Consider the following 22,743-nt stretch of genomic DNA (forward strand, 5'->3'; position numbering starts at 1 on the left):
CATAGGGAACCATTGGGGAATACTTGCCCATAGGGAACCATTGGGGAGTGCTTGCCCATAGGGAAGCCTTGGGGAATGCTTGCCCATAGGGAACCATTGGGGAATGCTTGCCCATAGGGAAGCCTTGGGGAGTGCTTGCCCATAGGGAACCACTGGGGAATGCTTGCCCATAGGGAACCATTGGGGAATGCTTGCCCATAGGGAACCATTGGGGAAAACTTCCCCATAGGGAACCATTGGTTAGTGCTTGCCCATAGGGAAGCCTTGGGGAGTGCTTGCCCATAGGGAAGCCCTGGGGAGTGCTTGCCCATAGGGAAGCCTTGGGGAGTGCTTGCCCATAGGTAAGCCTTGGGGAATGCTTGCCCATAGGGAACCATTGGAGAGTGCTTGCCCATAGGGAAGCCTTGGGGAGTGCTTGCCCATAGGGAAGCCTTGGGGAATGCTTGCCCATAGGGAACCATTGGGGAGTGCTTGCCCATAGGGAACCATTGGGGAGTGCTGGCCAATAGGGAACCATTGGGGAGTGCTTGCCCATAGGGAAGCCTTGGGGAGTGCTTGCCCATAGGGAACCACTGGGGAGGGCTTGCCCATAGGGAACCATTGGGGAGTGCTTGCCCATAGGGAAGCCTTGGGGAGTGCTTGCCCATAGGGAACCATTGGGGAGTGCTTGCCCATAGGGAAGCCTTGGGGAGTGCTTGCCCATAGGGAAGCCTTGGGGAGTGCTTGCCCATAGGGAACCATTGGGGAGTGCTTGCCCATAGGGAAGCCTTGGGGAGTGCTTGCCCATAGGGAACCATTGGGGAATGCTTGCCCATAGGGAACCATTGGGGAATGCTTGCCCATAGGGAACCATTGGAGAGTGCTTGCCCATAGGGAAGCCTTGGGGAGTGCTTGCCCATAGGGAAGCCTTGGGGAATGCTTGCCCATAGGGAACCATTGGGGAGTGCTTGCCCATAGGGAACCATTGGGGAGTGCTGGCCAATAGGGAACCATTGGGGAGTGCTTGCCCATAGGGAAGCCTTGGGGAGTGCTTGCCCATAGGGAACCACTGGGGAGGGCTTGCCCATAGGGAACCATTGGGGAGTGCTTGCCCATAGGGAAGCCTTGGGGAGTGCTTGCCCATAGGGAACCATTGGGGAGTGCTTGCCCATAGGGAAGCCTTGGGGAGTGCTTGCCCATAGGGAAGCCTTGGGGAGTGCTTGCCCATAGGGAAGCCTTGGGGAGTGCTTGCCCATAGGGAAGCCTTGGGGAGTGCTTGCCCATAGGGAAGCCTTGGGGAGTGCTTGCCCATAGGGAACCATTGGGGAATGCTTGCCCATAGGGAACCATTGGGGAACGCTTGCCCATAGGGAAGCCTTGGGGAACGCTTGCCCATAGGGAAGCCTTGGGGAGTGCTTGCCCATAGGGAAGCCTTGGGGAATGCTTGCCCATAGGGAAGCCCTGGGGAGTGCTTGCCCATAGGGAAGCCTTGGGGAGTGCTTGCCCATAGGGAAGCCTTGGGGAATGCTTGCCCATAGGGAACCATTGGGGAATGCTTGCCCATAGGGAAGCCTTGGGGAGTGCTTGCCCATAGGGAACCACTGGGGAATGCTTGCCCATAGGGAACCATTGGGGAATGCTTGCCCATAGGGAACCATTGGGGAGTGCTTGCCCATAGGGAACCATTGGGGAGTGCTTGCCCATAGGGAACCATTGGGGAGTGCTTGCCCATAGGGAAGCCTTGGGGAGTGCTTGCCCATAGGGAACCACTGGGGAGGGCTTGCCCATAGGGAACCATTGGGGAGTGCTTGCCCATAGGGAAGCCTTGGGGAGTGCTTGCCCATAGGGAACCATTGGGGAGTGCTTGCCCATAGGGAAGCCTTGGGGAGTGCTTGCCCATAGGGAAGCCTTGGGGAGTGCTTGCCCATAGGGAAGCCTTGGGGAGTGCTTGCCCATAGGGAAGCCTTGGGGAGTGCTTGCCCATAGGGAACAATTGGGGAACGCTTGCCAATAGGGAAGCCTTGGGGAACGCTTGCCCATAGGGAAGCCTTGGGGAATGCTTGCCCATAGGGAACCATTGGGGAATACTTGCCCATAGGGAAGCCTTGGGGAATGCTTGCCCATAGGGAAGCCTTGGGGAATGCTTGCCCATAGGGAAGCCTTGGGGAGTGCTTGCCCATAGGGAAGCCTTGGGGAGTGCTTGCTCATAGGGAACCATTGGGGAATACTTGCCCATAGGGAAGCCTTGGGGAGTGCTTGCCCATAGGGAACCATTGGGGAATGCTTGCCCATAGGGAACCATTGGGGAATGCTTGCCCATAGGGAACCATTGGGGAATACTTGCCCATAGGGAACCATTGGGGAGTGCTTGCCCATAGGGAAGCCTTGGGGAGTGCTTGCCCATAGGGAAGCCTTGGGGAGTGCTTGCCCATAGGGAAGCCTTGGGGAGTGCTTGCCCATAGGGAACCATTGGGGAGTGCTAGCCCATAGGGAACCATTGGGGAATGCTTGCCCATAGGGAACAATTTGGGAATGCTTGCCCATAGGGAACCATTGGGGAATACTTGCCCATAGGGAACCATTGGGGAGTGCTTGCCCATAGGGAAGCCTTGGGGAATGCTTGCCCATAGGGAACCATTGGGGAATGCTTGCCCATAGGGAAGCCTTTGGGAGTGCTTGCCCATAGGGAACCACTGGGGAATGCTTGCCCATAGGGAACCATTGGGGAATGCTTGCCCATAGGGAACCATTGGGGAAAACTTCCCCATAGGGAACCATTGGTTAGTGCTTGCCCATAGGGAAGCCTTGGGGAGTGCTTGCCCATAGGGAAGCCCTGGGGAGTGCTTGCCCATAGGGAAGCCTTGGGGAGTGCTTGCCCATAGGTAAGCCTTGGGGAATGCTTGCCCATAGGGAACCATTGGGGAATGCTTGCCCATAGGGAACCATTGGAGAGTGCTTGCCCATAGGGAAGCCTTGGGGAGTGCTTGCCCATAGGGAAGCCTTGGGGAATGCTTGCCCATAGGGAACCATTGGGGAGTGCTTGCCCATAGGGAACCATTGGGGAGTGCTGGCCAATAGGGAACCATTGGGGAGTGCTTGCCCATAGGGAAGCCTTGGGGAGTGCTTGCCCATAGGGAACCACTGGGGAGGGCTTGCCCATAGGGAACCATTGGGGAGTGCTTGCCCATAGGGAAGCCTTGGGGAGTGCTTGCCCATAGGGAACCATTGGGGAGTGCTTGCCCATAGGGAAGCCTTGGGGAGTGCTTGCCCATAGGGAAGCCTTGGGGAGAGCTTGCCCATAGGGAACCATTGGGGAGTGCTTGCCCATAGGGAAGCCTTGGGGAGTGCTTGCCCATAGGGAAGCCTTGGGGAGCGCTTGCCCATAGGGAAGCCTTGGGGAGCGCTTGCCCATAGGGAACCATTGGGGAACGCTTGCCCATAGGGAAGCCTTGGGGAACGCTTGCCCATAGGGAAGCCTTGGGGAAAGCTTGCCCATAGGGAAGCCTTGGGGAATGCTTGCCCATAGGGAAGCCTTGGGGAATGCTTGCCCATAGGGAAGCCTTGGGGAGTGCTTGCCCATAGGGAAGCCTTGGGGAGTGCTTGCTCATAGGGAAGCCGTGGGGAGTGCTTGCCCATAGGGAACCATTGGGGAATGCTTGCCCATAGGGAACCATTGGGGAATACTTGCCCATAGGGAACCATTGGGGAATACTTGCCCATAGGGAACCATTGGGGAATACTTGCCCATAGGGAACCATTGGGGAGTGCTTGCCCATAGGGAAGCCTTGGGGAGTGCTTGCCCATAGGGAAGCCTTGGGGAGTGCTTGCCCATAGGGAAGCCTTGGGGAGTGCTTGCCCATAGGGAACCATTGGGGAGTGCTTGCCCATAGGGAAGCATTGGGGAATGCTTGCCCATAGGGAACCATTGGGGAATGCTTGCCCATAGGGAACCATTGGGGAATGCTTGCCCATAGGGAACCATTGGGGAGTGCTTGCCCATAGGGAAGCCTTGGGGAGTGCTTGCCCATAGGGAAGTCCTGGGGAGTGCTTGCCCATAGGGAAGCCTTGGGGAGTGCTTGCCCATAGGGAAGCCTTGGGGAATGCTTGCCCATAGGGAACCATTGGGGAATACTTGCCCATAGAGAACCATTGGGGAGTGCTTGCCCATAGGGAAGCTTTGGGGAGTGCTTGCCCATAGGGAACCATTGGGGAGTGCTTGCCCATAGGGAAGCCTTGGGGAGTGCTTGCCCATAGGGAAGCCTTGGGGAGTGCTTGCCCATAGGGAAGCCTTGGGGAGTGCTTGCCCATAGGGAAGCCTTGGGGAGTGCTTGCCCATAGGGAAGCCTTGGGGAATGCTTGCCCATGGGGAACCATTGGGGAATACTTGCCCATAGGGAACCATTGGGGAGTGCTTGCCCATAGGGAAGCCTTGGGGAGTGCTTGCCCATAGGGAAGCCTTGGGGAGTGCTTGCCCATAGGGAAGCCCTGGGGAGTGCTTGCCCATAGGGAAGCCTTGGGGAGTGCTTGCCCATAGGGAAGCCTTCGGGAATGCTTGCCCATAGGGAACCATTGGGGAATGCTTGCCCATAGGGAAGCCTTGAGGAGTGCTTGCCCATAGGGAACCACTGGGGAATGCTTGCCCATAGGGAACCATTGGGGAATGCTTGCCCATAGGGAACCATTGGGGAATACTTGCCCATAGGGAACCATTGGGGAGTGCTTGCCCATAGGGAAGCCTTGGGGAGTGCTTGCACATAGGGAAGCCTTGGGGAGTGCTTGCACATAGGGAAGCCTTGGGGAGTGCTTGCCCATAGGGAAGCCTTGGGGAGTGCTTGCCCATAGGGAAGCCTTGGGGAGTGCTTGCCCATAGGGAAGCCCTGGGGAGTGCTTGCCCATAGGGAAGCCCTGGGGAGTGCTTGCCCATAGGGAAGCCTTGGGGAATGCTTGCCCATAGGGAACCATTGGGGAATACTTGCCCATAGGGAACCATTGGGGAGTGCTTGCCCATAGGGAAGCCTTGGGGAGTGCTTGCCCATAGGGAAGCCTTGGGGAGTGCTTGCACATAGGGAAGCCTTGGGGAGTGCTTGCACATAGGGAACCATTGGGGAATACTTGCCCATAGGGAACCATTGGGGAGTGCTTGCCCATAGGGAACCATTGGGGAGTGCTTGCCCATAGGGAACCATTGGGGAGTGCTTGCCCATAGGGAACCATTGGGGAATGCTTGCCCATAGGGAACCATTGGGGAATACTTGCCCATAGGGAACCATTGGGGAGTGCTTGCCCATAGGGAACCATTGGGGAGTGCTTGCCCATAGGGAAGCCTTGGGGAGTGCTTGCCCATAGGGAAGCCTTGGGGAGTGCTTGCCCATAGGGAAGCCTTGGGGAATGCTTGCCCATACGGAAGCCTTGGGGAGTGCTTGCCCATAGGGAAGCCTTGGGGAATGCTTGCCCATAGGGAACCATTGGGGAATACTTGCCCATAGGGAACCATTGGGGAGTGCTTGCCCATAGGGAACCATTGGGGAGTGCTTGCCCATAGGGAAGCCTTGGGGAGTGCTTGCCCATAGGGAAGCCTTGGGGAGTGCTTGCACATAGGGAAGCCTTGGGGAGTGCTTGCACATAGGGAACCATTGGGGAATACTTGCCCATAGGGAACCATTGGGGAGTGCTTGCCCATAGGGAACCATTGGGGAGTGCTTGCCCATAGGGAACCATTGGGGAGTGCTTGCCCATAGGGAACCATTGGGGAATGCTTCCCATAGGGAACCATTGGGGAATACTTGCCCATAGGGAACCAATGGGGAGTGCTTGCCCATAGGGAAGCCTTGGGGAGTGCTTGCCCATAGGGAAGCCTTGGGGAGTGCTTGCCCATAGGGAAGCCTTGGGGAATGCTTGCCCATGGGGAACCATTGGGGAATACTTGCCCATAGGGAACCATTGGGGAGTGCTTGCCCATAGGGAAGCCTTGGGGAGTGCTTGCCCATAGGGAAGCCTTGGGGAGTGCTTGCCCATAGGGAAGCCCTGGGGAGTGCTTGCCCATAGGGAAGCCTTGGGGAGTGCTTGCCCATAGGGAAGCCTTCGGGAATGCTTGCCCATAGGGAACCATTGGGGAATGCTTGCCCATAGGGAAGCCTTGAGGAGTGCTTGCCCATAGGGAACCACTGGGGAATGCTTGCCCATAGGGAACCATTGGGGAATGCTTGCCCATAGGGAACCATTGGGGAATACTTGCCCATAGGGAACCATTGGGGAGTGCTTGCCCATAGGGAAGCCTTGGGGAGTGCTTGCACATAGGGAAGCCTTGGGGAGTGCTTGCACATAGGGAAGCCTTGGGGAGTGCTTGCCCATAGGGAAGCCTTGGGGAGTGCTTGCCCATAGGGAAGCCTTGGGGAGTGCTTGCCCATAGGGAAGCCCTGGGGAGTGCTTGCCCATAGGGAAGCCCTGGGGAGTGCTTGCCCATAGGGAAGCCTTGGGGAATGCTTGCCCATAGGGAACCATTGGGGAATACTTGCCCATAGGGAACCATTGGGGAGTGCTTGCCCATAGGGAAGCCTTGGGGAGTGCTTGCCCATAGGGAAGCCTTGGGGAGTGCTTGCACATAGGGAAGCCTTGGGGAGTGCTTGCACATAGGGAACCATTGGGGAATACTTGCCCATAGGGAACCATTGGGGAGTGCTTGCCCATAGGGAACCATTGGGGAGTGCTTGCCCATAGGGAACCATTGGGGAGTGCTTGCCCATAGGGAACCATTGGGGAATGCTTGCCCATAGGGAACCATTGGGGAATACTTGCCCATAGGGAACCATTGGGGAGTGCTTGCCCATAGGGAAGCCTTGGGGAGTGCTTGCCCATAGGGAAGCCTTGGGGAGTGCTTGCCCATAGGGAAGCCTTGGGGAATGCTTGCCCATACGGAAGCCTTGGGGAGTGCTTGCCCATAGGGAAGCCTTGGGGAATGCTTGCCCATAGGGAACCATTGGGGAATACTTGCCCATAGGGAACCATTGGGGAGTGCTTGCCCATAGGGAACCATTGGGGAGTGCTTGCCCATAGGGAAGCCTTGGGGAGTGCTTGCCCATAGGGAAGACTTGGGGAGTGCTTGCACATAGGGAAGCCTTGGGGAGTGCTTGCACATAGGGAACCATTGGGGAATACTTGCCCATAGGGAACCATTGGGGAGTGCTTGCCCATAGGGAACCATTGGGGAGTGCTTGCCCATAGGGAACCATTGGGGAGTGCTTGCCCATAGGGAACCATTGGGGAATGCTTCCCATAGGGAACCATTGGGGAATACTTGCCCATAGGGAACCATTGGGGAGTGCTTGCCCATAGGGAAGCCTTGGGGAGTGCTTGCCCATAGGGAAGCCTTGGGGAGTGCTTGTCCATAGGGAAGCCTTGGGGAATGCTTGCCCATACGGAAGCCTTGGGGAGTGCTTGCCCATAGGGAACCATTGGGGAATGCTTGCCCATAGGGAACCATTGGGGAATGCTTGCCCATAGGGAACCATTGGGGAATGCTTGCCCATAGGGAACCATTGGGGAGTGCTTGCCCATAGGGAAGCCTTGGGGAGTGCTTGCCCATAGGGAAGCCCTGGGGAGTGCTTGCCCATAGGGAAGCCCTGGGGAGTGCTTGCCCATAGGGAAGCCTTGGGGAATGCTTGCCCATAGGGAAGCCTTGGGGAATGCTTGCCCATAGGGAACCATTGGGGAATACTTGCCCATAGGGAACCATTGGGGAGTGCTTGCCCATAGGGAAGCCTTGGGGAGTGCTTGCCCATAGGGAAGCCTTGGGGAGTGCTTGCCCATAGGGAACCATTGGGGAGTGCTTGCCCATAGGGAAACCTTGGGGAATGCTTGCCCATAGGGAACCATTGGTGAATGCTTGCCCATAGGGAACCATTGGGGAATACTTGCCCATAGGGAACCATTGGGGAGTGCTTGCCCATAGGGAAGCCTTGGGGAGTGCTTGCCCATAGGGAAGCCCTGGGGAGTGCTTGCCCATAGGGAAGCCTTGGGGAATGCTTGCCCATAGGGAACCATTGGGGAATACTTGCCCATAGGGAACCATTGGGGAGTGCTTGCCCATAGGGAAGCCTTGGGGAGTGCTTGCCCATAGGGAACCATTGGGGAGTGCTTGCCCATAGGGGAGCCTTGGGGAGTGCTTGCCCATAGGGAAGCCTTGGGGAGTTGTTGCCCATACGGAAGCCTTGGGGAGTGCTTGCCCATAGGGAAGCCTTGGGGAGTGCTTGCCCATAGGGAAGCCTTGGGGAGTGCTTGCCCATAGGGAAGCCTTGGGGAATGCTTGCCCATGGGGAACCATTGGGGAATACTTGCCCATAGGGAAGCCTTGGGGAGTGCTTGCCCATAGGGAAGCCTTGGGGAGTGCTTGCCCATAGGGAAGCCCTGGGGAGTGCTTGCCCATAGGGAAGCCCTGGGGAGTGCTTGCCCATAGGGAAGCCTTGGGGAGTGCTTGCCCATAGGGAAGCCTTGGGGAATGCTTGCCCATAGGGAACCATTGGGGAATGCTTGCCCATAGGGAAGCCTTGGGGAGTGCTTGCCCATAGGGAACCACTGGGGAATGCTTGCCCATTGGGAACCATTGAGGAATGCTTGCCCATAGGGAACCATTGGGGAATACTTGCCCATAGGGAACCATTGGTTAGTGCCTGCCCATAGGGAAGCCTTGGGGAGTGCTTGCCCATAGGGAAGCCCTGGGGAGTGCTTGCCCATAGGGAAGCCTTGGGGAGTGCTTGCCCATAGGGAAGCCTTGGGGAATGCTTGCCCATAGGGAACCATTGGGGAACGCTTGCCCATAGGGAACCATTGGAGAGTGCTTGCCCATAGGGAAGCCTGGGGGAGTGCTTGCCCATAGGGAAGCCTTGGGGAGTGCTTGCCCATAGGGAAGCCTTGGGGAATGCTTGCCCATAGGGAAGCCTTGGGGAGTGCTTGCCCATAGGGAAGCCTTGGGGAGTGCTTGCCCATAGGGAACCATTGGGGAGTGCTTGCCCATAGGGAACCCTTGGGGAGTGCTTGCCCATAGGGAAGCCTTGGGGAGTGCTTGCCCATAGGGAAGCCTTGGGGAGTGCTTGCCCATAGGGAAGCCTTGGGGAGTGCTTGCCCATAGGGAAGCCTTTGGGAGTGCTTGACCATAGGGAACCATTGGGGACTACTTGCCCATAGGGAACCATTGGGGAGTCCTTGCCCATCGGGAAGCCTTGGGGAGTGCTTGCCCATAGGGAAGCCTTGGGGAGTGCTTGCCCATAGGGAAGCCTTGGGGAGTGCTTGCCCATAGGGAACCATTGGGGAGTGCTTGCCCATAGGGAAACCTTGGGGAATGCTTGCCCATAGCGAACCATTGGTGAATGCTTGCCCATAGGGAACCATTGGGGAATACTTGCCCATAGGGAACCATTGGGGAATATTTGCCCATAGGGAAGCCTTGGGGAGTGCTTGCCCATAGGGAACCATTGGGGAGTGCTTGCCCATAGGGAAGCCTTGGGGAGTGCTTGCCCATAGGGAAGCCTTGGGGAGTGCTTGCCCATAGGAAACCATTGGGGAGTGCTTGCCCATAGGGAAGCCTTGGGGAATGATTGCCCATAGGGAAGCCTTGGGGAATGCTTGCCCATAGGGAACCATTGGGGAATGCTTGCCCATAGGGAAGCCTTGGGGAGTGCTTGCCCATAGGGAAGCCTTGGGGAATGCTTGCCCATAGGGAACCATTGGGGAATGCTTGCCCATAGGGAACCATTGGAGAGTGCTTGCCCATAGGGAAGCCTTGGGGAGTGCTTGCCCATAGGGAAGCCTTGGGGAGTGCTTGCCCATAGGGAAACCTTGGGGAATGCTTGCCCATAGGGAACCATTGGTGAATGCTTGCCCATAGGGAACCATTGGGGAATACTTGCCCATAGGGAACCATTGGGGAGTGCTTGCCCATAGGGAAGCCTTGGGGAGTGCTTGCCCATAGGGAAGCCCTGGGGAGTGCTTGCCCATAGGGAAGCCTTGGGGAATGCTTGCACATAGGGAAGCCTTGGGGAATACTTGCCCATAGGGAACCATTGGGGAGTGCTTGCCCATAGGGAAGCCTTGGGGAGTGCTTGCCCATAGGGAACCATTGGGGAGTGCTTGCCCATAGGGGAGCCTTGGGGAGTGCTTGCCCATAGGGAAGCCTTGGGGAGTTGTTGCCCATACGGAAGCCTTGGGGAGTGCTTGCCCATAGGGAAGCCTTGGGGAGTGCTTGCCCATAGGGAAGCCTTGGGGAGTGCTTGCCCATAGGGAAGCCTTGGGGAATGCTTGCCCATGGGGAACCATTGGGGAATACTTGCCCATAGGGAAGCCTTGGGGAGTGCTTGCCCATAGGGAAGCCTTGGGGAGTGCTTGCCCATAGGGAAGCCCTGGGGAGTGCTTGCCCATAGGGAAGCCCTGGGGAGTGCTTGCCCATAGGGAAGCCTTGGGGAGTGCTTGCCCATAGGGAAGCCTTGGGGAATGCTTGCCCATAGGGAACCATTGGGGAATGCTTGCCCATAGGGAAGCCTTGGGGAGTGCTTGCCCATAGGGAACCACTGGGGAATGCTTGCCCATTGGGAACCATTGAGGAATGCTTGCCCATAGGGAACCATTGGGGAATACTTGCCCATAGGGAACCATTGGTTAGTGCTTGCCCATAGGGAAGCCTTGGGGAGTGCTTGCCCATAGGGAAGCCCTGGGGAGTGCTTGCCCATAGGGAAGCCTTGGGGAGTGCTTGCCCATAGGGAAGCCTTGGGGAATGCTTGCCCATAGGGAACCATTGGGGAACGCTTGCCCATAGGGAACCATTGGAGAGTGCTTGCCCATAGGGAAGCCTTGGGGAGTGCTTGCCCATAGGGAAGCCTTGGGGAGTGCTTGCCCATAGGGAAGCCTTGGGGAATGCTTGCCCATAGGGAAGCCTTGGGGAGTGCTTGCCCATAGGGAAGCCTTGGGGAGTGCTTGCCCATAGGGAACCATTGGGGAGTGCTTGCCCATAGGGAACCCTTGGGGAGTGCTTGCCCATAGGGAAGCCTTGGGGAGTGCTTGCCCATAGGGAAGCCTTGGGGAGTGCTTGCCCATAGGGAAGCCTTGGGGAGTGCTTGCCCATAGGGAAGCCTTTGGGAGTGCTTGACCATAGGGAACCATTGGGGACTACTTGCCCATAGGGAACCATTGGGGAGTCCTTGCCCATCGGGAAGCCTTGGGGAGTGCTTGCCCATAGGGAAGCCTTGGGGAGTGCTTGCCCATAGGGAACCATTGGGGAGTGCTTGCCCATAGGGAAACCTTGGGGAATGCTTGCCCATAGCGAACCATTGGTGAATGCTTGCCCATAGGGAACCATTGGGGAATATTTGCCCATAGGGAAGCCTTGGGGAGTGCTTGCCCATAGGGAACCATTGGGGAGTGCTTGCCCATAGGGAAGCCTTGGGGAGTGCTTGCCCATAGGGAAGCCTTGGGGAGTGCTTGCCCATAGGAAACCATTGGGGAGTGCTTGCCCATAGGAAAGCCTTGGGGAATGATTGCCCATAGGGAAGCCTTGGGGAATGCTTGCCCATAGGGAACCATTGGGGAATGCTTGCCCATAGGGAAGCCTTGGGGAGTGCTTGCCCATAGGGAAGCCTTGGGGAATGCTTGCCCATAGGGAACCATTGGGGAATGCTTGCCCATAGGGAACCATTGGAGAGTGCTTGCCCATAGGGAAGCCTTGGGGAGTGCTTGCCCATAGGGAAGCCTTGGGGAGTGCTTGCCCATAGGGAAACCTTGGGGAATGCTTGCCCATAGGGAAGCCTTGGGGAGTGCTTGCCCATAGGGAAGCCTTGGGGAGTGCTTGCCCATAGGGAACCATTGGGGAGTGCTTGCCCATAGGGAAGCCTTGGGGAGTGCTTGCCCATAGGGAAGCCTTGGGGAGTGCTTGCCCATAGGGAAGCCTTGGGGAGTGCTTGCCCATAGGGAAGCCTTGGGGAGTGCTTGCCCATAGGGAAGCCTTGGGGAGTGCTTGCCCATAGGGAAGCCTTGGGGAGTGCTTGCCCATAGGGAACCATTGGGGAATACTTGCCCATAGGGAACCATTGGGGAGTGCTTGCCAATAGGGAAGCCTTGGGGAGTGCTTGCCCATAGGGACGCCTTGGGGAGTGCTTGCACATAGGGAAGCCTTGGGGAGTGCTTGCCCATAGGGAACCATTGGGGAGTGCTTGCCCATAGGGAAGCCTTGGGGAATGATTGCCCATAGGGAAGCCTTGGGGAATGATTGCCCATCGGGAAGCCTTGGGGAGTGCTTGCCCATAGGGAACCATTGGGGAACGCTTGCCCATAGGGAAGCCTTGGGGAACGCTTGCCCATAGGGAACCATTGGGGAGTGCTTGCCCATAGGGAACCATTGGGGAATGCTTGCCCATAGGGAACCATTGGGGAATGCTTGCCCATAGGGAACCATTGGGGAGTGCTTGCCCTTAGGGAACCATTGGGGCATGCTTGCCCATAGGGAACAATTGGGGAGTGCTTGCCCATAGGGAACCATTGGGGAGTGCTTGCCCATAGGGAACCTTTGGGGAGTGCTTGCCCATAGGGAACCATTGGGGAATGCTTGCCCATAGGGAAGCCTTGGGGAGTGCTTGCCCATAGGGAAGCCTTGGGGAGTGCTTGCCCATAGGGAAGCCTTGGGGAGTGCTTGCCCATAGGGAAGCCTTGGGGAGTGCTTGCCCATAGGGAAGCCTTGGGGAGTGCTTGCCCATAGGGAACCATTGGGGAGTGCTTGCCCATAGGGAACCATTGGGGAGTGCTTGCCCATAGGGAAGCCTTGGGGAGTGCTTGCCCATAGAGAACCATTGGGGAGTGCTTGCCCATAGGGAAGCATTGGGGAGTGCTTGCCCATAGGAAACCATTGGGGAGTGCTTGCCCATAGGGAACCCTTGGGGAGTGCTTGCCCATAGGGAAGCCTTGGGGAGTGCTTCCCCATAGGGAACCATTGGGGAGTGCTTGCCCATAGGGAAGCCTTGGGGAGTGCTTGCCCATAGGGAAGCCTTGGGGAACGCTTGCCCATAGGGAACCATTGGGGAGTGCTTGCCCATAGGGAAGCCTTGGGGAATGCTTGCCCATAGGGAAGCCTTGGGGAGTGCTTGCCCATAGGGAAGCCTTGGGGAGTGCTTGCCCATAGGGAAGCCTTGGGGAGTGCTGGCCCATAGGGAAGCCTTGGGGAGTGCTGGCCCATAGGGAAGCCTTGGGGAGTGCTGGCCCATTGGAAAGCCTTGGGGAGTGCTTGCCCATAGGGAAGCCTTGGGGAATGCTTGCCCATAGGGAAGCCTTGGGGAGTGCTTGCCCATAGGGAAGCCTTGGGGAGTGCTTGCCCATAGGGAAGCCTTGGGGAGTGCTTGCCCATAGGGAAGCCTTGGGGAGTGCTTGCCCATAGGGAACCATTGGGGAGTGCTTGCCCATAGGGAACCCTTGGGGAGTGCTTGCCCATAGGGAACCCTTGGGGAGTGCTTGCCCATAGGGAACCCTTGGGGAGTGCTTGCCCATAGGGAACCCTTGGGGAGTGCTTGCCCATAGGGAACCCTTGGGGAGTGCTTGCCCATAGGGAACCATTGGGGAGTGCTTGCCCATAGGGAACCATTGGGGAGTGCTTGCCCATAGGGAAGCCTTGGGGAGTGCTTGCCCATAGGGAAGCCTTGGGGAGTGCTTGCCCATAGGGAAGCCTTGGGGAATGCTTGCCCATAGGGAACCATTGGGGAATACTTGCCCATAGGGAAGCCTTGGGGAGTGCTTGCCCATAGGGAACCATTGGGGAGTGCTTGCCCATAGGGAACCATTGGGGAGTGCTTGCCCATAGGGAACCATTGGGGAGTGCTTGCCCATAGGGAACCATTGGGGAGTGCTTGCCCATAGGGAACCATTGGGGAGTGCTTGCCCATAGGGAACCATTGGGGAGTGCTTGCCCATAGGGAAGCCTTGGGGAGTGCTTGCCCATAGGGAACCATTGGGGAGTGCTTGCCCATAGGGAACCATTGGGGAGTGCTTGCCCATAGGGAACCATTGGGGAGTGCTTGCCCATAGGGAAGCCTTGAGGAGTGCTTGCCCATAGGGAAGCCTTGGGGAGTGCTTGCCCATAGGGAAGCCTTGGGGAGTGCTTGCCCATGGGGAACCATTGGGGAGTGCTTGCCCATAGGGAACCATTGGGGAGTGCTTGCCCATAGGGAACCATTGGGGAATGCTTGCCCATAGGGAACCATTGGGGAATACTTGCCCATAGGGAACCATTGGGGAGTGCTTGCCCATAGGGAAGCCTTGGGGAATGCTTGCCCATAGGGAAGCCTTGGGGAGTGCTTGCCCATAGGGAAGCCTTGGGGAGTGCTTGCCCATAGGGAAGCCTTGGGGAATGCTTGCCCATAGGGAACCATTGGGGAATACTTGCCCATAGGGAAGCCTTGGGGAGTGCTTGCCCATAGGGAACCATTGGGGAGTGCTTGCCCATAGGGAACCATTGGGGAGTGCTTGCCCATAGGGAACCATTGGGGAGTGCTTGCCCATAGGGAACCATTGGGGAGTGCTTGCCCATAGGGAACCATTGGGGAGTGCTTGCCCATAGGGAACCATTGGGGAGTGCTTGCCCATAGGGAAGCCTTGGGGAGTGCTTGCCCATAGGGAACCATTGGGGAGTGCTTGCCCATAGGGAACCATTGGGGAGTGCTTGCCCATAGGGAAGCCTTGAGGAGTGCTTGCCCATAGGGAACCATTGGGGAATGCTTGCCCATAGGGAACCATTGGGGAGTGCTTGCCCATAGGGAAGCCTTGGGGAGTGCTTGCCCATAGGGAAGCCTTGGGGAGTGCTTGCCCATAGGGAAGCCTTGGGGAGTGCTTGCCCATAGGGAAGCCTTGGGGAGTGCTTGCCCATAGGGAAGCCTTGGGGAGTGCTTGCCCATAGGGAAGCCTTGGGGAGTGCTTGCCCATAGGGAAGCCTTGGGGAGTGCTTGCCCATAGGGAAGCCTTGGGGAGTGCTTGCCCATAGGGAACCATTGGTGAATACTTGCCCATAGGGAAGCCTTGGGGAGTGCTTGCCCATAGGGAACCATTGGGGAGTGCTTGCCCATAGGGAAGCCTTGAGGAGTGCTTGCCCATAGGGAAGCCTTGGGGAGTGCTTGCCCATAGGGAAGCCTTGGGGAGTGCTTGCCCATAGGGAGGCCTTGGGGAGTGCTTGCCCATAGGGAACCATTGGGGAATGCTTGCCCATAGGGAGGCCTTGGGGAGTGCTTGCCCATAGGGAACCATTGGTGAATACTTGCCCATAGGGAACCATTGGTGAATACTTGCCCATAGGGAAGCCTTGGGGAGTGCTTGCCCATAGGGAACCATTGGGGAATGCTTGCCCATAGGGAAGCACAGGGGAATCGTGTCTCATAGGGAAGGCGTGCTTCTTCTTCTCCTCCTGACTCACTTCTCCTCTTAGCTCTCCTGGGGAAGGTGCTCCTGGGCTGCTGCTCTCGGACAGGAGCTGGTCGAAGAGCAAGTGGAGCTCCGTCCGCCTCCCGCTCTCCTCTCCCGGCTGCAGAGCGCAGAGCCGGGCCTGGTAGCGCCCCAAAAAGGACCCGGCCTCTTCCTCCGACTCCGGCGCCGCTTCCCCTTTCCCTGTGGAGGCCTCGGCCGCCATTTTGTCTTCCTCGGCTGCCGGTCGCTATGGCAACCAGGCGGCCCGGAAACGCAGGCCGCGGCCATTTCCGGCGTCTTTGGCTTAGAGTAGGACCTTCTAGGCGTTGCTTCTCTATGGTGGGGATAGAGAGAAAACAAAGGGCCTGGCTTCTCCTCTTCCTCCTGGTTTTGGCTCTGGCGCTCCCTCTGCCGGCGCTGTGTGTAATTGCAGGCAAAAGGAGCCCAGTTCAGGCTTCTTCTTCTTCATCATCATCAATTTATAGAATGCTGTAGGATTTGCACAGCTCGTTATAGTGAAATCGATTATTATCGTTATCATTAGTATTATTATGACATTATTATTTATTTACAGAGCACTGTAGATCTGCAGAGCGCATTACATAGTGGAAATCTATTATTATTATTATTATTATTATTATTATATCTCCAAGATGATGATGATGTGGATGAGACTTCTACAAGGGTATTAATAAATCCATAATAATAATAATAACAACTCCAAGATGATGATGATGATGATGATTGGTGATGATGACCTTAGGGTCACCTTAAGTCAGGAACAACTTGAAGGCACACAACAACAACAACAATAACAAAAGCCGCTTTGATCAAACCCTGGAAAAGCGGATTACAAATAAACCATATTATTATTATTATTATTATTATTATTATTATTATTATTTCTCCAAGATGATGATGATGTGGATGAGACATCTCCAAGGCTATTAATAAATCCATAATAATAATAATAACAACTCCAAGATGATGATGATGATGATGATTGGTGATGATGACCTTAGGGTCACCTTAAGTCAGGAACAACTTGAAGGCACACAACAACAACAACAATAACAAAAGCCACTTTGATCAAACCCTGGAAAAGCGGATTACAAATAAACCATATTATTATTATTATTATTATATCTCCAAGATGATGATGATGTGGATGAGACATCTCCAAGGCTATTAATAAATCCATAATAATAATAATAATAACTCCAAGATGATGATGATGATGATGATGATTGGTGATGATGACCTTAAGGTCACCTTAAGTCAGGAACAACTTGAAGGCACACAACAACAACAACAATAACAAAAGCCGCTTTGATCAAACCCTGGAAAAGCGGATTACAAATAAACCATATTATTATTATTATTATTATATCTCCAAGATGATGATGATGTGGATGAGACATCTCCAAGGCTATTAATAAATCCATAATGATAATAATAACAACTCCAAGATGATGATGATGTGGATGAGACATCTCCAAGGCTATTCATAAATCCATAATAATAACAACAACTCCAAGATGATGATGATGATGATGATTGGTGATGATGACCTTAGGGTCACCTTAAGTCAGGAACAACTTGAAGGCACACAACAACAACAATAACAAAAGCCGCTTTGATCGAACCCTGGAAAAGTGGATTACAAATAAACCATATTATTATTATTATTATTATTATTATTAACAACAACTCAGCAGACAGGAAGGAAGAGGAGGAATCAGAGCCAACAGTCCTTCCCATTGGGCTCAGGCAAAAGCAAACTGCTGCTGCCTCTTTTAGCTTGACATCTCAGCCACATCTTGATGTTGTTTGGTCACACACATCCCAGTTTTCCCAGTCTGTGAAATGCTGGAGAATATAAATAAGGCTATTATTTTCTGATGGCAAGAACTGTTTGTAAGTTTGGTGTCTTACACTGGAGGCATTTAAACATCAGCTGGATGTCCATCTTTCAGAGATTCCTGCACCGGCCAGAGGATTGGGTTCGAGGTCCTCCGAATTCCCATCTGATTCTCTAACTATGGCCTGTTACAGACTGCCAAAATCAAGCTGCTTGGGGTCTCTTAGGAGGTATGCTGTTTAAATGATGCATGCATCCTAAGAATCCGGAAGCTGCACCAAAGCTGCACTCCAGTGCTTAGGAATGGAGTGTGGCTTTGGTGCGACCTCCGGACTCTTAGGACCCATGCATCATTTAAATAGCATACCTCCAAAGAGACCCCAAGCAGCTTTATTTTGGCAGTCTGTAACAGGCCTTTGTATGACTTCGTTGGGTTTATTGTAATCAAAGCGGCTACCGCTTCCATCTTGGTTTTCCCGCCACCTATTTTTATTTGCATTAAAATGCTTGAATAAAATAGCCGCACGATCGGGCATTTCAACGGCGTTTCCTTTTTGAACGGCGTCGATGCAACCAAAATTAAACACTTATTAAGCCTCTCTTCTTTCTTCCTCCAATAGACAAGATGTAAGTAGGCACTCAGGGCTCCCATTGAATCACGAAGGATGTGAAAGAGTGCTTCGCTTTGGAAGGATGGCGGCCACCGTATTGAAAGCCTGCACAGCTGCGCCATGCAATCTAGAGGCAGGGCGATGTTCAGATTATGCGCGCACAAAAACCATCAAGGCCCAGAACGATACGTAATGCAGCACTGTGAAGACCAAAATTGCAGCTGTTAGGCAAATAAATAATTGCAAACCCGTTTGCTACATGCAGCTTTTCTCTTACTCTAACATGCGCTTTATTGTCTAGCGGCCGCATCTAATCTGGAGCGAGGTGCGGGAATACAAGGAGGAAATAGGGAGACCATTTCGGGGACGATATAATAAAAACATATTTCATGTACTTTCAGGCCACGCAGTGGATTGCGCATTTGCGCTGCAAGACTAACCTGAAATCCACGCCGGCTTTTTCACCGCAAAACGTTAACAAATTCCCAGGCTATTAAATGCATATATGGCACATGATGTGGCAGAAGTATGTATCTGAACTAAAAATGACCCATATAAGTGGAATTCCAAAATCTGAAATACCGTCGGCCCTTCTTATCCACGGATTTTATATCCACGGATTATTCTTTATCCATAGACTCAAGCATCCATGGCTTGAAAATGTTCCCAAAAGGTATAAATTACAAACAGCAAAGCTTGATTTTGCCATTTTATATAAGGGACGCCATTGTACTGTGCCATTGTGTTTAATGGGACTCAAGCGTTCACAGATTTTGTTATTCCATGGAATGCTGGAACCAAACCCCATCGGATACCAAGGACCCACCATGCTCCAAAATGGTCCACATGGATGGCTGAAGACAGTGGCACCTTTGCCTTTTTTAAACACCAAGCCAAACACTCGACAGGAAATGTTTTCTGTATCACAACCAAGAATACAATACAAAGCCAGCAAGGCATAGCGGTTTGGGCGTTGGACGACAAATCTGGAGACCAGGGTTCGATTCCCACTTAGCCGTGAAACCCACTGGGTGATCATGGGCAAGTCACACTCTCTCAGCCTCGGGGGAAGGCAATGGCAAGCCTCCTCTGAACAAATCTTGCCAAGAAAACCCTACCATAGATTGGAGACTTCCTTTTAAGATGAATCAATGCCCTGTTACAGACTACCAAACTAAAGCTGCTTGGGGTCTCTTTGGAGGTATGCTGTTTAAATGATGCATGCACCCTAAGAATCCAGAAGCTGCACCAAAGCTGCACTCCAGCGCTTAGGAATGGAGTGTGGCTTTGGCGCGAGCATCCTAAGAATCCGGAAGCTGCACCAAAGCTGCACTCCAGCGCTTAGGAATGGAGTGTGGCTTTGGCGCGAGCATCCTAAGAATCCAGAAGCTGCACCAAAGCTGCACTCCAGTGCTTAGGAATGGAGTGTGGCTTTGGCGCGAGCATCCTAAGAATCCAGAAGCTGCACCAAAGCTGCACTCCAGCGCTTAGGAATGGAGTGTGGCTTTGGCGCGAGCATCCTAAGAATCCGGAAGCTGCACCAAAGCTGCACTCCAGCGCTTAGGAATGGAGTGTGGCTTTGGCGCGAGCATCCTAAGAATCCAGAAGCTGCACCAAAGCTGCACTCCAGCGCTTAGGAATGGAGTGTGGCTTTGGCGCGAGCACCCTAAGAATCCAGAAGCTGCACCAAAGCTGCACTCCAGCGCTTAGGAATGGAGTGTGGCTTTGGCGCGAGCATCCTAAGAATCCAGAAGCTGCACCAAAGCTGCACTCCAGCGCTTAGGAATGGAGTGTGGCTTTGGCGCGAGCACCCTAAGAATCCAGAAGCTGCACCAAAGCTGCACTCCAGCGCTTAGGAATGGAGTGTGGCTTTGGCGCGAGCATCCTAAGAATCCAGAAGCTGCACCAAAGCTGCACTCCAGCGCTTAGGAATGGAGTGTGGCTTTGGCACGACCTCCGGACTCTTAGGACCCATGCATCATTTAAATAGCATACCTCCAAAGAGACCCCAAGCAGCTTTATTTGGGCAGTCTGTAACAGGCCAATATAACATCATTCGTTCTAAAAGTCACCTAACAAAGAGATCCAAAGTCGCTAGCATACAGTGTCACAGGGGTGGGTACATTTAACCCTCTCCAGATGTATTAGACCACATCGTTTTTTGTAGGGTTTTCGGACTATGTGTCCATGTTCTAGAAGAGTTTATTCCTGACGTTTTCGCCGGCATCTGTGGCTTTGGCATCTTCAGAGAATGCTACCTCTATTTTGGTTTTTCATTCTCTGAAGTTGTGGTCCAATATGAAGTCAAAGGCTTTCGCGGACAGTATCCATAGCTTTTTGTGGGTCCGTATGTGACCATATTCTAGAAGAGTTTATTCCTGACGTTTCACCAGCATCATTCATTGAAGATGCCAGCCATAGATGCTGGTGAAACATCAGGAATAAACTCTTCAAGAACATGGTCACATAGCCCCAAAACCCCACAAAAAACTATGGATGCCGGCCATGAATGCCTTCAACTTCATATTGGACCATAACTCCCAGAATGACTGGGCCAAAGATTCTCCAGTCCTTAACAATAGAGAAGAATCCGTCTTCCCATGTCAGGCTGTTTGCCTAATAATAATAATAATAATAATAATAATAATAATAATAATAATAATAATATCTCACCCTGCATTGTCTAATCCAATTGACACCAGCTCTCCAGAGTCTTGGGTGAAGGTTTTGTTTGAAAGATGTTAAGCATTCTCTCTTCCCCTCCTTAGATAGGTATTTCATAGAATCGTAGAGTTGGAAGAGACCCCAAGGGCCATCCAGTCCAACCCCATTCTGCCCAAGGGCCATCCAGTCCAACCCCATTCTGCCCAAGGGCCATCCAGTCCAACCCCATTCTGCCCAAGGGCCATCCAGTCCAACCCCATTCTGCCCAAGGGCCATCCAGTCCAACCCCATTCTGCCCAAGGGCCATCCGGTCCAACCCCATTCTGGCCCAAGGGCCATCTGGTCCAACCCCATTCTGCCCAAGGGCCATCCAGTCCAACCCCATTCTGGCCCAAGGGCCATCCAGTCCAACCCCATTCTGCCCAAGGGCCATCCGGTCCAACCCCATTCTGCCCAAGGGCCATCCAGTCCAACCCCATTCTGCCCAAGGGCCATCCGGTCCAAGACCATTCTGCCCAAGGGCCATCCGGTCCAACCCCATTCTGCCCAAGGGCCATCCAGTCCAACCCCATTCTGCCCAAGGGCCATCCGGTCCAACCCCATTCTGGCCCAAGGGCCATCTGGTCCAACCTCATTCTGCCCAAGGGCCATCCAGTCCAACCCCATTCTGCCCAAGGGCCATCCGGTCCAAGACCATTCTGCCCAAGGGCCATCCGGTCCAACCCCATTCTGCCCAAGGGCCATCCGGTCCAACCCCATTCTGCCCAAGGGCCATCCGGTCCAACCCCATTCTGCCCAAGGGCCATCCGGTCCAACCCCATTCTGCCCAAGGGCCATCCGGTCCAAGACCATTCTGCCCAAGGGCCATCCGGTCCAACCCCATTCTGCCCAAGGGCCATCCGGTCCAACCCCATTCTGCCCAAGGGCCATCCGGTCCAAGCCCATTCTGCCCAAGGGCCATCCGGTCCAAGCCCATTCTGCCCAAGGGCCATCCGGTCCAACCCCATTCTGCCCAAGGGCCATCCGGTCCAAGCCCATTCTGCCCAAGGGCCATCCGGTCCAAGACCATTCTGCCCAAGGGCCATCCGGTCCAACCCCATTCTGCCCAAGGGCCATCCGGTCCAACCCCATTCTGCCATGCAGGAACTCCCAACCAAAGCATCCCTGACAGATGGCCATCCAGCCTCTGCTTGAAGACCTCCAAGGAAGGAGACTCCACTACAATCTCTGAGGAAGGAGTGTGTTCCACTGTTGAACAGCCCTTACTGTCAAGACTTTAAAAAGTATCATAGAATCATAGAATGATAGAGTTGGAAGAGACCCCAAGGGCCATCCAGTCCAGCCCCATTCTGCCCAAGGGCCATCCAGTCCAACCCCATTCTGCCCAAGGGCCATCCAGTCCAACCCCATTCTGCCCAAGGGCCATCCGGTCCAACCCCATTCTGGCCCAAGGGCCATCTGGTCCAACCTCATTCTGCCCAAGGGCCATCCAGTCCAACCCCATTCTGGCCCAAGGGCCATCCAGTCCAACCCCATTCTGCCCAAGGGCCATCCGGTCCAACCCCATTCTGCCCAAGGGCCATCCAGTCCAACCCCATTCTGCCCAAGGGCCATCCGGTCCAAGACCATTCTGCCCAAGGGCCATCCGGTCCAACCCCATTCTGCCCAAGGGCCATCTGGTCCAAGCCCATTCTGCCCAAGGGCCATCCGGTCCAAGCCCATTCTGCCCAAGGGCCATCCGGTCCAACCCCATTCTGCCCAAGGGCCATCCGGTCCAAGACCATTCTGCCCAAGGGCCATCCGGTCCAAGCCCATTCTGCCCAAGGGCCATCCAGTCCAACCCCATTCTGCCCAAGGGCCATCCGGTCCAACCCCATTCTGGCCCAAGGGCCATCTGGTCCAACCCCATTCTGCCCAAGGGCCATCCAGTCCAACCCCATTCTGCCCAAGGGCCATCCGGTCCAAGACCATTCTGCCCAAGGGCCATCCGGTCCAACCCCATTCTGCCCAAGGGCCATCCGGTCCAACCCCATTCTGCCCAAGGGCCATCCGGTCCAAGCCCATTCTGCCCAAGGGCCATCCGGTCCAACCCCATTCTGCCCAAGGGCCATCCGGTCCAAGCCCATTCTGCCCAAGGGCCATCCGGTCCAAGCCCATTCTGCCCAAGGGCCATCCGGTCCAAGCCCATTCTGCCCAAGGGCCATCCGG

At 54.8% G+C, this 22,743-nt stretch overlaps 1 protein-coding gene across 1 annotated transcript in view; it reads right to left on the bottom strand.

The window, feature by feature from the left end:
- HEATR6 (HEAT repeat containing 6) overlaps positions 1-15,745 on the bottom strand; it is a 63,000-nt gene extending 47,255 nt beyond the window's left edge. Inside the window, exon 1 of the mRNA XM_089494097.1 lies at positions 15,410-15,745. Within this exon, the coding sequence (XP_089350223.1) occupies positions 15,410-15,622 (213 nt within the window). The 5' untranslated portion in view covers positions 15,623-15,745. The remainder of the gene's footprint in view (positions 1-15,409) is intronic.
- Positions 15,746-22,743: the final 6,998 nt, after the last annotated feature.

The sequence above is a fragment of the Sceloporus occidentalis genome, unplaced genomic scaffold (genome assembly GCF_023333645.1).
Source record: "Sceloporus occidentalis isolate IW3139 unplaced genomic scaffold, rSceOcc1.0.p SCAF_69, whole genome shotgun sequence".
NCBI lineage: Eukaryota > Metazoa > Chordata > Lepidosauria > Squamata > Phrynosomatidae > Sceloporus > Sceloporus occidentalis.